Source organism: Dermacentor albipictus, chromosome 5 (assembly GCF_038994185.2).
Source record: "Dermacentor albipictus isolate Rhodes 1998 colony chromosome 5, USDA_Dalb.pri_finalv2, whole genome shotgun sequence".
Classification (NCBI taxonomy): domain Eukaryota; kingdom Metazoa; phylum Arthropoda; class Arachnida; order Ixodida; family Ixodidae; genus Dermacentor; species Dermacentor albipictus.
The window spans coordinates 54029244-54043140 of NC_091825.1; the positions used below are offsets into that span (position 1 = coordinate 54029244).

Here is a 13897-nt window from a genome sequence, read left to right on the forward strand (position 1 = left end):
CAGAGAGTGTGCGAGGTTGTTAATGTAGCCGCTACTGAAGTTCCGGATAGCAGTCTTAGAGTCACTAATAATGACGTGGCAATCGGGTAGCCCCGATGCAAGTGCAATGGCGGCCTCTTCCGCGTCACCCGCCGAGGTGGTCTTGACTGATGCTGAACAAACAGTGTTGCCCTGGTTGTCTACGACCGCTACAGCATAACGATGGTTAGGGGTGTAGGCTGCAGCGTCCACATAGTACACTCCTTCAGCCTGTCCATAGCTGCGTTGTAGCGCCTTGGCTCGATGTTTGCGGCGTTTGACGTGAAATTCGGGGTGCATGTTTCTGGGTAGGGGCTGGATGTGGTATTGGCCATGTATGTTCGGAGGAAGTTGGTGTCGCCTGCTCTCGTTGAATGGCGGAGCACAATGAAGTTGTCTCAGGATCTCAGGCCCAGCTTCAGTTGTGGTGAGTCTATGGTATTGTGATGATAGATGGGCTTCGGTTAATTCTTGAAGGGTATTTAGTGTGGCGGTGGCCATCACCCTTTGTGTGGATGCTCTAATTGGCACACCAAGAGCGACTTTGTGTATCTTGCGAATCAAGCAATTCACAGTATCCTCTTCCTGCCTAGAGAGTGAGAGATACGGTAGTGCGAAGGTGATTTTGCTTAAGACAAAAGCCTTGATTAGCTGAATTAGTTCCATCTCTCGAAGCCCTCCGTGTTTGCTGGAGATCCTCCCTATCAGGCGGAGCGTATTATCTACCGTTGTTTGTAGTGTTTGCAAGGTATGCTGATTTGCTCGGTTGCATTGGAGATGTAATCCTAGGACCCTTATCCTGTCTACTTGGGGTATAGGGTGCCCTTCAATCGTGAGTTGGATATTCGGGGGTGAACTCCTGAAGCGTCTTGTGGGGCGTTGAAGGAGAAGCTGTGATTTGGTGGGGGAGCACCTGAGATTCAACTCGTGACCCACTTGCTCGACCTGATCAATTGCGGCTTGGAGGGTGTCTTGGATGTGCCCGTCAGAACCTCCGGTCATCCACAGCGTAATATCATCCGCGTACAGTGTGAATCGTAAGTCAGAAATCTTCTTGAGAGTGAACGCTAAAGGTCGCATAGCCAAATTGAAGAGGAGGGGAGAAAGTACTGCCCCTTGGGGCGTGCCAGTGCTTCCTAAACTTATTTGGCCAGATTGTTCGCTGCCTAATTGTAGCGTCGCAGTGCGCTTCGTGAGGAAGCTGCGTATATAGCTGTAGATTCGCTCCCCGCAGTTGATACTGCTAAGTTCGCGTAGTATGGCCAAGTGGGACACGTTGTTGAAGGCGCATTTGAGGTCGAGGCCGAGCAACGCTTGTGTGTCACGTGGGTCGCTCGGTTCGATAATGTCTTCTTTGAGCCTTAACATGACATCCTGACAAGAAAGAGATTTGCGGAAGCCAGTCATTTCCGAAGGGAACAAGTGATTATGTTCGATGTATTTGGATAGGCGTAGGTGGATTACGTGCTCCAAGATCTTCCCTATGCATGAAGTCAGAGAAATTGGACGGAAGTTATCAATGTGAATTGGCTTATTCGGCTTTGGAATGAAGATCACTTTGGCTGCTTTCCATTGTTGGGGTATCTCTCCCTCTTCGAGACAGTGGTTGTAATACTCGGTGAGTTTGCTTATGGATAACTCATCGAGGTTTCGAAGCGTTTTATTAGTCACAGAGTCTGGGCCTGGTGCCGTGGTGGTTCGCACTTGGTTCAGGGCATGTCGAACCTCCGCTTCTGTGATGGGGCTGCAAAGCTCCTCATTGGGTTCACCAGCATAGTCAGGCATGGGTATTTGCGTAGAAGGGGGCATATGTTTGGAAGCCAGGTTGCTGAACATGGTCGGCAGGTCGGCTGCATGTTCATGCAGCAGTTTATTCATCTGGTGGTTGTTGTGCGTCTTAGACGTGGTGGGGTCAAGCAGGTGCCGGAGCAGTTGCCAGGTCTTTTTAGTGCTGAGAGTACCATGCGCTCCTCCGCAAACCTGAGTCCATTGCTGCGCCGCCAATTTGATAGCATATTGTTGGATCTGATAGTCTAATTTGGCGATTCGGATTCGGAGTTTACGATTGTAACGTGCTGTTAGCCATTTCCGAAGTAAAGCTTGCTTCGCTTCCCACATGTGTAGTAGCTTGGAGTCAATTGTGGCCAAGGGTGTGTCTAGCGGGAGAGTGGTGGTATGGGCCTCTACGTCTGCTTGCAAGGCGTTCGCCCATTGATCAATGTCGGTAATGGTTTCTTCATTAGTGTTGCAGCGAGATTTTCTGAATTCTGTCCAATTCGTAAGCCTTAGTGGTTTCGTGGCTAACGGTCTGTGCTTAAAATCTACACGGAGTTCAAGGATGTAATGGTCGCTTCCCAAGTTGTTTTGAAGGTTTTGCCACGTCGCCTGAGTGATGCGGTGAGTTAGGGTGAGGTCGGGGGATGTATCCCTACTGACGCTATTTCCTAGCCGGGTAGGAAGAGTGAAGTCATTGTAGATGGTGAAACCTTGATTTTGTATGTGCTGCCATAGAGCTCTTCCCTTAGGAGTGGATGCGGAGTGGCCTCACATTTGATGGGGGGCATTGAAGTCGCCCGTTACGACTAGCGGCTGTTTATTGGCGTTAGCTTTGGCCTGGGCAAGCATGTTCTCATAGCGGTGGTGTCGAGCATTGGGAGGGCTATAAACATTCAACACGCATAGGGTGGGTTGGGTGTGGCGTTGAGGTAGAATTTTGATGAAATCGTGGGGGATTTCAGTACTGCTGAATGTATCCCATTTAACAGAAAGATGTCGCCTTGCAAGTATGGCAGTGTTGGGCTTGTCTATGTGAGGGTCTTGAAACGTATTGTATCCAGGTAGCGTGACTTTCCCGTGTGTTTCCTGCAAGGCTATAATGTCAGGGAGCTCGTTAAGACTCTGTAGAAACAGTGTTAGAGATGCGCGGTTGTTGCGGAACCCTCTGCAGTTCCACTGCCAGATGACTAGACTACGGGCTGGCTTCATCATTATTGTCATTTTGAAGGACGGGAATTTGGGACGTTGCGGAGCGTCTTCCCCAGCTGTCGATTAGCTCTTGAAACCGGCAAAACTGTGCAGATGCCTCACAAATAAATGAATCAAGCTTGCTCTGTAGTCGATTTTCAAGGGCAACAAGTTTGTTTTCCAGAATGTCCATGCGGTCAGTGAGGACAAATATGGCGTTTTCAATGGTGTTCTCGGTGTCTGTTATTTCGGCGTTCTTCCTTTTTGCGGGTGGGGGCTGCGTGTGTGATGAAGGCAGCATTGGAGTTACGGCTTCCGGCGTAGCAGTGGATGTAAGTGTGTCCATGCATTCTGTCGGAGGACGTGTGAGTGTGGGCGCAAGCGTTTGTGGGAGTGGTTTGGAAGCAGCAACAGGAGTGTCAGTGATATCGATGGGGGGGTGGAGCACTGCTTTGAGCTGCTTGATTTCGTTTTTAAGCATTTCGTTCTGATTTAGCAAGTATTTGATGAGAGAGCTATCAGCATATTGTGAGGAGCTACTATTGTGGGAGACTACTCCTGCCCAGCTCACCTTTTTATGGTTGATGGGCGGTGTCTCCTTGTTGCGTGGGGCAAGCGGAGGCCAAGCTAGCTTCGATGATGGGAGCTGCGCCGACGCTGCAGTGTTCTTGCGGCTGCTGCTCTGCGGCGTCTCTTGTCCAGTGCGTTGATGGGGGGCCTGTACAGCGTTCCTGGCCGGAAGTGGCAGTTTAGATTCTGGAGGTGCCGGGGGTGGTGTCCGTGGTTTGTAGCGAAGTTTGCACTCTGAGGAACCAGTCTCGTGTGTTCCGGTGCAGATGATGCAAGTGGGAGTACAGCTGTGGTCCTGAGGAGGATCTGGCATGCCGCATTTTGGGCATAGGCATATGGTCACATTGGGGCAGACGTCTTGGCGATGGCCAAGCTGCCGGCACTTAGTACACGCCTCCACTTTTTGTCGATATGGTCGGCAGCGGAGGTCTGTGCGGAGGTAGTCAATGTAGAAGGGGACCCTTGACCCTTCGAAAGTGACCAGGATGGAGTCTGTAGAGCCCATTCTTCGAGCAGCTAGGATGTTGATTGCTGGATTGGACTCTCGAAGGTTAGCCAGCACGTTCCCCTCTACCAGGGAGGCCGGCAGCTTGATGATACCCCTACATGAATTTTTAGGGTCTGCAACGTGCGTGGAGACTTCGTAGCTCTTGCCCATGATGGTTAGGGTGGCGATCTTCAAATAAGGATCAGCTCTCTCCATGCAGGGAGTGCTTATGATGATTGTGTTGTTAATCTCGTTGGCCCGGAGTCGATCTAGCGATGCTGCAGCCGTGGAGAGACCAGTGGACTTGATGACGATGTCGCGGAGAGAGACTGGATGTATGTTGGCGCAGTTGACTCCACCGTGTACACGAAGAATTATTTTGTACTCTGCGGCTGGAAGTGGAGGAGGACGAGGCAGAATGTGGCTTACTTGCGGTGGAGTTTTTAGGGTGCTGGGCGAGGCTGGCGAAGGCTTCTTGGTGTTGGAGTAAATAAATTTCTCGCGCCAATCGAGGATCTCTTCCGGAGTCATGTCGACGCTGTCGACGACGCCGTCCTGACTCATGGCTGCTGCAGCTGCTACCGCCGACGCACGCTGCCGGCGTTGCGCGGCAGGGGCGCGGGGGTTCGGATGTTTCGAATAAACGGCGATGAACTGGAGATGACAGGTCCGATTTCCGCTGAAGAGGTGTCGTTCGACAGCGGGTCACTTACAGCACCAGCGATCCAGAAATCACGAGAGTCGAGGCAAGAATTTGGACACAGCACACGAAAAAAGACGGAGCCGATGCATCATGCAACCACAGCGTTCTGATCATTTGTGCTTTCTGAAAGGCTACTATGCTTCCCATCCTGGGCTTAACCTTAGCAAAGCCACAGCCATTTTTTTGTCACGTTCTTCTTTCCGTCTTTACTTCCCCTTTTCCTTTCCCCTAGTGCAGGGTAGCAAACCGGACGTTTAAAGTCTGGTTAACCTCCCTGCCTTTCTCTCATTTGCATATCTCTCTCTCTATCTCTACCGCGAAACACTCTCTCTTTGAAACAAATATACGTTGCACCAACACGAGACTGACAATTTCTGCTTAGTGAAAATTCAGAACTCAATACGTATGGGACGTCTATTAGCATCAATGAATTTCGAAAACTTACACCGGGATAGCTATATCTGGCTTCGTTAAAGTAAAGAAGGAATGAAAGGTTGTAGAAACCGAAAGTGAAACTGTGGCTAAACTTGCCCGAAGTACTTTGCGTGGGAATACATGTGCAGGAGCTGCGCCTGCATAGCTTCCGCTTCCTAGCCAAGAATAGCCTGCGAGTATAGTCACGTTATGAGCTTCGCTCTAGAACTGGCACAATCTACGCTTTTATAACCAATGAGTTTCGCTCTTCACTCGTAAGCCGCCACCGGGATAAGTTTTGTCATAAGTATCGGACTGATTCTTGAAGAATAACTAATCAAGTTTTTCTTTTTGGTCTTTCGACGGCACTTCAGGTGGGAAACCTAGCATTTTGTGCTAACATAGCCCATTAAGTCAATTTCAGTGCTCTATATATTGCGTAATTATTTATTGCGCCCTTTACGTAGCTTGAAAAATGCTAATCTTTGTGCGCCCGTGTGCCATCCGCAACTAAGCTGTTTCTAAATTAGCGGAGTTATTTGCTCCAAATCACGTTTTGGATCACCGGTGTCGCAGAGTGCGGGCGTGCAATTATTCCGCACTTTTCAGTTTCATGCACTGTGAGTAAAACGAGGAAAAAAATATATGCGCAAGGCTTGGTGGGTCACGAAAACTACTGATTAGGAGCATTTTGGGACAAAAAAAGGAAAAGAAAAAGTTTACGAAATACATAACAGTTCTCTCATTGGATGCCATGCCATGAGTATGAAATATTAGGAAATGTTTAATTCTTTGGCGGAACAAAAAGGCTGACATCCGATCACCGCTGGTCTATGAATCGCATGTCCTAGCAGTTTTTTCTCATGGCTAAAGTTAACGTGAATGCCCTGTATACGATAGCTAAGAGATTCTACATAAAGATTAGTTATTTTAATTTAATTATATCCTCCGGGCCAAAGGTATTATGGAGGGGAGTAGTTACATCATTTTAATAACACTTACAATCTTTGCTAACGGCAATACAATAAAAGATGAATATGTCTATAAGAATAACAGAAAGTTAGATCACTTCATTATACAATGTTTACTTGATCGGAACGAAACTGCTCATGATTGGTGGTCGCGACTACATATCCGGGAAGGCGGTGCCAGTTAAGCAGAAATTGGAGTTTCCACATGTTTTGTTCAGACATCGCATAAGACCAACTTTTTCAGAATGACCCAATCTAACCGATACGTATTAAAGGAGAGGAATAAGCCTGGCAGGAAGAGTAGGGGCATGGTAATAGAGTTTGTGGAATAAACGCAGGCAGAAAGTCTTACGACGAGAAGGAAGAGGAGGTAATTCGCGTAGAGAGAGGGAGAGAGAGAGAAAATAATGCAGAGAAAGGCAGGAAGGTTAACCAGAGGTAGTTCCGATTGGCTACCCTGCGCAGGGCGAAGGGTTAAGGGGGATAAAAAGAGAAACAGAGTGGAAGGGGGAGATAGAAATAAAGGAAGACAAGCACAAACAAAGCGCGTACACTACACAGCGGAAGGGGGCGGCATTCTTAGAGTCTGTCGTGAAGCCCCGTGGACCGCAAGAACGTTAATAGCGCGAGTAGGGCCTTCAACGCGGATGTTCTTTCGGAGCATTGGCTTAAAGCGTTCAGTTCTGAAAGTGGAAAATTGTCCAACTGGTCCAGTACTCTGCACATCATTTGTCTCTCAGCACTGTACCGCGGGCAGACACAGACAATGTGTGCTAGTGTCTCGTCGATGTTTCATGTGTCGCACGTGGGACTGTTGGCCATTCCTATGAGGAAAGCCTATGAGTTTGTAAAGGCAACGCCTAGCCACGGACGGTAGAGCATGGTATGTTCACGTCGTGGTAATCCAGGCGGGAGGTGCATCCGTATGTCCGGAGACAACGAACGCAACCGACACATGGTGAAAACATTCGAGTCCCACAGGGGCAAGGTACACTCTCGGGACAGCAATCGCAGCTCAGCCGCAGCGTCTGTTCGCGAAAGCGGAATGAAGACTCGTTGACCACTTTCATGTGCAGATCGGGCGGCTTCGTCGGCGTGGTCATTCCCGCTGATGTTACAATGTCCTGGAAGCCACTGAAAGATTATGTTGTGTCCCTTGTCACAGCTTTGATGATATATGTGCGCAATTTCTGAGGCCACTTGTTCGATTCGCGTAAGTTCTCATGGCGCCTATGCTTGATTGGCGGTTGTAGTTATGAAGAACCAAGCGAATAGAATTATCTTGGATTAATTCGGGAGCCCGAATTAGATTCTCGGAGTTGGAATACCACACTGCAACGGAGTATTCTGGCTTGATGCGAACTAACGTCTTGTACTACATGAGTACGTTTCTTGAGGCAGGTGTGGAGGAGAGGTTACGGCGGATGTACCCGAGCATGTCATTGGCATTGTCAATTATGGAGCTCATGTGAAGAAAGTTAGAGATATGGGGCTGTGTACGGTGAGGTAACAGTAAGAGCTTACGTACTCGATGGGAATGATGGTTATTGTAAGGTGATTTCACAATGTTTTCACAATGTAAATTTCCTTTTAATTTTACGAGCGAAGTGAAGTGTAATAGGTCAGCTTTCCAACAATAAATTTGGAGCGTTAATTCGGACATCAAGGTACTGCGGCAAAACCATCTGAGTAGCATTTAGAAAAGGCGCCACCTTGTGCATCATATAAATAAATATTTAAATCAACATGTTCCCCCCGGACTGACTGAGTAGCCAAGAACTATGCTAGGCACAAAATCATCGGCACAGCTGCCTGTTACTGCAAGTGAAACGAGCACTTGGCTAATGTGCCAGAATAAAAAGTGAGCACACCTCCACAAAGACAAAAACTTTCTCTTGGCTGCAGCCGAGCACACGGCCATGTTTTGTTGAGAAAAAGTAAAAGACAGGTGCAACTGCTCACCTCCGCAACTCGATCCGGGTTATTGCAGATATCGTCGCGACTGAGGTCAAGGTTGCAGGTTGTCATGTTGTAGTAGAAACCATATTTCTGGGAGGAAAGTTAATACAGCGTTGACGGTGATCACTCGGAGTGATCGCTGAGAGTGATCACTTTGACGGCGATCACCGTCAGCGATCACTGTCAAAAGGCTCTTGAGCATACGAGCACTCACAAGCAGCATTCTGCTTGCAATGAACTTGAATATTACTTCACCACAATATAAAGAATACAGATCTTGCTCAAGGCTACTAAAACGGTTACCTCAGCTAAATCAATACCTTTTGCTTGCTGTTACAGAGCGAGCCTAAAAATGCTCACAAGTGCGTAATTTCGTGAATTTCTTATACTGTCCTGTATTTACATTTTGCTTGATACAGGTCTGCCACTTCACAATGGGCTATAGCACAATATTTATGTTAACAGCTTTTAGCACTCCAGCACTTCCAAGGGCTCATCTGTACTTTTGTTCTTTCTTGAAATGCTTTAGTATCTTTGAAAGTGTCATTATAAGCTGCGGACAGTTCGTTGGTGCGATGGACGTCAGAACTTGTAGGCGCGCTATATTTGCGTAAAATCCGAATATTCTTGAAACCGGGGCCTATAGCTGGAAAGTGCAAATAATAATCTGCATTACTGCCTTTGACTGGCTCCTTTATGCGTGCAGTTAAAGGCTTGAGAAAAGATATGACTAGGGAGAAAAATAAAAAAAAATATATATATATTCCGGGGAAAATGTGTTTTTCTTCTTTGCAGGTATGCGCTAGGCTGAATAGTCTATGAATGAGACACAAAACACTTTGCTGTTAAGGCACCTCTCAGGAAATCAGCAAGACTCTATATGAGTGCTGCTTTCTTTTCTTTTTTGAAAGCTCAACAACATCAGCCTCCATGTAAATGAATATACGGGTGAAATCATAGAAGGGAAAGTAATATACATCAACGAAGGCCCCGTGTTTATCAGTCCAGCGCTTGCTTTTCTTTTTCTGAAAAGATGTGCTTCTTAACTCAGCAGTGATAAAACCAGCGAGCGTGACGTGTTTTGTGATCTTATGCCTATGCAACCCGGCAGAGAAACTTCAGTGGCTAGTGCGCTTTCCTTTTAGCTGTGCCTCATTCCCCATCCCACAGTGCCCTACACTATGGGAATTTCCAACTAGTCCAAGAAGCAGAAACCTATTTACGCCTAACTTGCGCTCTGCAGTAGTCACCACCCTCATAAGAAGCACTTGCAAGTTCATCTTCACGAATGTCTACAACCGGACTAAGGTGTCACTAGCAAACCTCGAAATTAACCGTGTCCTGCGACAATTGGCACACCTAGGTGAGCTCACGCTCTACCCGTGGCAATTTTTTAATCTGATGATTGTGCCCAACTAATTCAATGTTGCCCTCAGCTTAAAGCTTTCCCGATATGGATCTTTTGTACTGATGTAATACAATAACTGTCCAGTCTTATATGCATTAAAAAAAAGCCGTACTTCAACGTATGTTCTTAAATTTACTAAGCTTAACATACGTGTTCCATATGAAATTCTCTGTGTTTTTATCTTTCGTAATTGCGCTTTATATCATATGGTAGCGTAGGTAAAGGAGCTAACATTAAAAATAAGGGCTTCTGATGGTGGCATGATAATTTCTCTCTATTAATAGCCGACAGGCTTATGTTTTAATAAAATTATATTTTTTTTGTCTGAGGCCCCCTTGTAAAATTTCAGTTGGTTCTGTACGTTTCTTGATGACTGGAATAAATAGTTAAACACTATCTATAGCTTGAGTACCTTTAAAAACGGAACCTGTTAAATTATTTTGATAAAAGGAAGCTTTGCTAGGAGTATGCCCACAGATTTGTGCATGTTCGTTGCAATACTTAAGAAGTTGTTATCTAATTTCCAAGCAGTGACATCTCTGAGAGCACTGCTCCGGCCAATCATAATACTTAACATATCTTGCTGCAGTTTAAGAACGAGGTACAACACTAAGCCATATTTTCTCCATTTTGTTGTTTTGATTTGATTATTATTGGGGCTGCGCAAAGTAATGTTGCCTCTCACGTCAGTGCAGCATGCCGAAAACACCGTCGTTAAATAGTGTTTTATACGATTGGATAAATCTATAAGCCAGGCAAATTCACCCATTCACGTTGTTTCTGTTGAATTTATACGCTGCAAAGAAAGCAAGGCACCGAAGCGTCTGGCCATTTCTCTATATAAGCAAGGCCGTTAAGGAATTCAGTTCTTACCGTGATCAGCTCTCTTGTGGAATTGGAGTGCAAGCAACGTCTATAATTCTTCATCAATGTGGCCGTGGCACCTGCATCAGAGCCATGGCGTGGCATCAAATCCTCACTCACCACTTGGGATATTGGCACTGATTACACCCCGGTTGGTGTCAGGCGACGTCGAAATAACGATTGCCTCGTAGGGAATATGTCACGAACTGGCAACCGACATTACTGAGAGCCACACCTGCCAGTTTCGATATGTCACAAAGAAAGCTCTTATGCCACAGGGGAGTAAACGGGCGTGCATGCGTGCATGTGTGTGCGTGTGTGTGTGAGTGTGTGTGTGTGTGTGTGTGTGTGTGTGTGTGTGTGTGTGTGTGTGTGTGTGTGTGTGTGTGTGTGTGCGTGCGTGCGTGCGTGTGTGTATGTGCGTTTAGATCGTAGTGACAGCGCGAGGGCTTACGCAGTGCTCTGATAATAAAGTGCCAAGGTAAGAGAACCGATGAATACGTGCTAGTTTGTTCATGATTTTAGTTACGTATAGTGCGAGGCAGCGATTGAAGATAGGAGCAGGACGGGCGTTATTTTGACAGACAGAGCAATAACAGCTGTGCTGTATATTGCGTGTCTTTTTATGCCATTCGCTGACTCTCAAAAGCAAACGAAGTACTGTGCTGAAGTTTTGAACCTCTCTACATGACCTCGCGGATCGTGTTCTTTTTCGCCCCAAGCCACCTTGGACAGCGTAAACCTGTCCACGCGCGTGCATTAATTCACCTTGGGTGCTTTTATATCCCTGTCTCCTTTTTGCGAAGCTTTTCGCTCCCACCTCCCAGTAATGTTTTGTTCGTTCTCCGTCCTCGATTCACCGTTGGAACTTGAAGCTTCTCGGATGATGATCGGCAGTTGTTGATCAAACGCAGGCAGGAAACGATGAGGTCAGATGTACAAGAAATATTTATACGTGAACTTTTCTATATACATGGCAGGTAAAACAAATACATTACAAACTTGAACAACTGAGAAACAAAGTCTCACTCTTCTACTGTCTCAATCACTGTTAGAGCCCAGACTCGTTTTAACGTACATAGTACGGAGGCTCACTGATCTATCAGCAATCCTGATTTCAGCCAAGTCTGAGGGACAGCATGTCGTCCCGATTTTTATAGCCCAAATATACAAAGAAAAAAAAGGCGGTAGGGCCGTTGGCCCGTCCCACAGGTTCAGTTGCCAATCAGAGTCAACCGTTTGTTAAGCCACAACCCACAGGGATGGGCTTACTCTCAAAAATAAAGATATTGCAAAACAAAGCTGTTTTCCTTCTTCGCCAAAACTCCGTTGCCCTCTCATTTCTCCGTAGTTAGTGACGGGCTCAACAAAACACGCCAGGCCCGAACAAGTTATCGCTAGACCGTTTCAAATCCCAATGGCGTCTAGGCCGCAAATGTCTCGGAAGCAGGGGCATCGACACCACGAAGTGCCGCTGTACTCAAAGTTTGGCCGTGTGGGAGACGGATGGCCCTCCTTGTCCTTCAAACTTATTTTCTACAAGACAAAGTTCTCCGAGTGCGTGTTTCCAAGACGCCGTCGTCCGAATGCACTCTTTACGTGTGCACCGCATTCCTACAGCGTGCACGGTAAGCTGGCCTTCGACACCACACAGGCAGTCGCACCCAACAACAAGGCTGGCGATTGCGTTCCGGACGCGTAGAAGATTAGGTCCATGCTCACTGCATGCGGCACGGGGTCAGAGTTGCTAAGTCCTTCTTAACCTCGGCGGCGCCTCCAATTAGTCAGGCACTCGGGCGCCAGACCCACAATACCTTGTACAGCGGTCCGTTTCAAGGCTGGTCTGTGTGACCGTCGGCGGACTGCCAACACCGTGCGCACAATACCGACTTCCCGGAATCGGCACTCGCCCGCCTGGCGCCTGCCGCGACGCGTCACCCAACCCCGCGCGTTGCCTGTGACCCCACATAACACAGCAACTGTCGCCCCGCTGACATGGGGGGAAGTGAACCCCCTCTCTATACACAAAGCACGAGGCCGATTCGTGACACTTAAGAACACGAACAATCAGAGCGACCTTACACCCCCCACCCCCAATGTAGGTTACCTGTTTCCCTCCCCGAGTAAAGCGTATCCGACCGCAGGTTCCCGTGGTTAACAACCCTGTCTTCTCGCTTACTTTTGCAGTGACAGCAGATTTAACGTCAAAACGTGGTTCGCTCTTCCACCCGCGCATCTCTCCCTCCTTTTCGTTACGCTGACGACCACGGCCGCCTTCAAGTCGTTGTCGTTACCGTGTGATCGTCCTGAGGCCATCTCATCCTCAGTGTGACCGTCCCCAGCGACCAAAGGAACAAAGCTTTACCGCACCACCACAGGAATTGTAGCTCATGAACCTGACGCAATGTGCAGCTGGGAGATCGATATGGTAACCGCTTTGCGATGACGGGCAGCGTTTATTAGAGCACATTACTCATCATACCATGGCCATCATTTCATGGCCGTCGTCCAACACACTCGCGTCACATACACAACTTCTTGCCTTACATATGCAAAGAGATAGAGAATAACATCTTTAAGCAATGGCTCTAAGTCTTTTTGGGAAAGTGGGTAATGGAGCTAACTACCGCTGGCTACGGAATTTCCGCACGCAAAGCTACATAGTAGAGACTTTTAGCAGTGCCGTATCACGGTACGGTAAGTGCGGTATACGGTACGGTATTACCGTTCCGTACTAACTTACCGCGATAAGCGAATACGTTTTAGCTGCGTGTGCCGCTCGATGCATACGGCAATGTGATAATGATGATAGCGGCTAACATTGGGGCTTTGCAGAGTACAATAATTATGCGCTGAGCGCGAAATATTCAATTCGACGAATACTAGAACGCTTTAGCTTGTCTTTATTTACAGAACGGCCCGGCTACGGCAAACTTAGACGTCAGTCACAGGGCCGGTAGCGACATCTTGTGAGACTTCGTCCTGCAACACGTGAAACCTTTTGTTACATAAGTGTTCTTATCTAATCAATACATAAAAAAGGTTTTTTTCTTGTAAATTGCACCGCTGCTGACAATTTGCACCAGCAGATAAGTAGAATATAGTTAGTTACTGCAATAAAAACTTTGCGTCCCCTCTAAGTAAACTCTACATCACTAGATGGCGCCACCTACCTGGTTTTTTTTTATGCCACTGTTTACTTGTTGTCACTTCGTCGCTCCGCAGAAGGTTGTTTAAAAGTAACCTCTTGCCTTGGTATTATCATGGTAAAAAAAAAAACACGCGAGATGTGGACTTTGTGGCCGACATCAGCTTCTCACTGTTTTGGCTTGGTGCAGCTCGGCTAGCGACACACGGTGCTAGCCGAGCCTTACCGACTCTTTACCGTCTAGTATGCCGTACGGAAAGTCATTCCGTACGGTAAAGTTCGCGCATGCGCAGTCCTCGACCAGTACGGTATTACGTACTTACCGTACCGTGTACCGTACTTTCCGTAGCACCGCTAAAAGTCCCTAGTGAGTAAAGTGCCTCTTTGACGT

General features: G+C 47.4%; 1 protein-coding gene across 1 annotated transcript in view; it reads right to left on the reverse strand.

The window, feature by feature from the left end:
- LOC135913231 (uncharacterized) overlaps window positions 1–13897 on the reverse strand; it is a 41420-nt gene that overhangs the window by 24968 nt on the left and 2555 nt on the right. Inside the window, exons 2-3 of the mRNA XM_065445838.1 lie at window positions 10368–10438; window positions 8090–8176 (exon numbers count right to left, since the gene is read on the reverse strand). Coding sequence (XP_065301910.1) covers window positions 8090–8176; window positions 10368–10438 — 158 coding nt within the window. The remainder of the gene's footprint in view (window positions 1–8089; window positions 8177–10367; window positions 10439–13897) is intronic.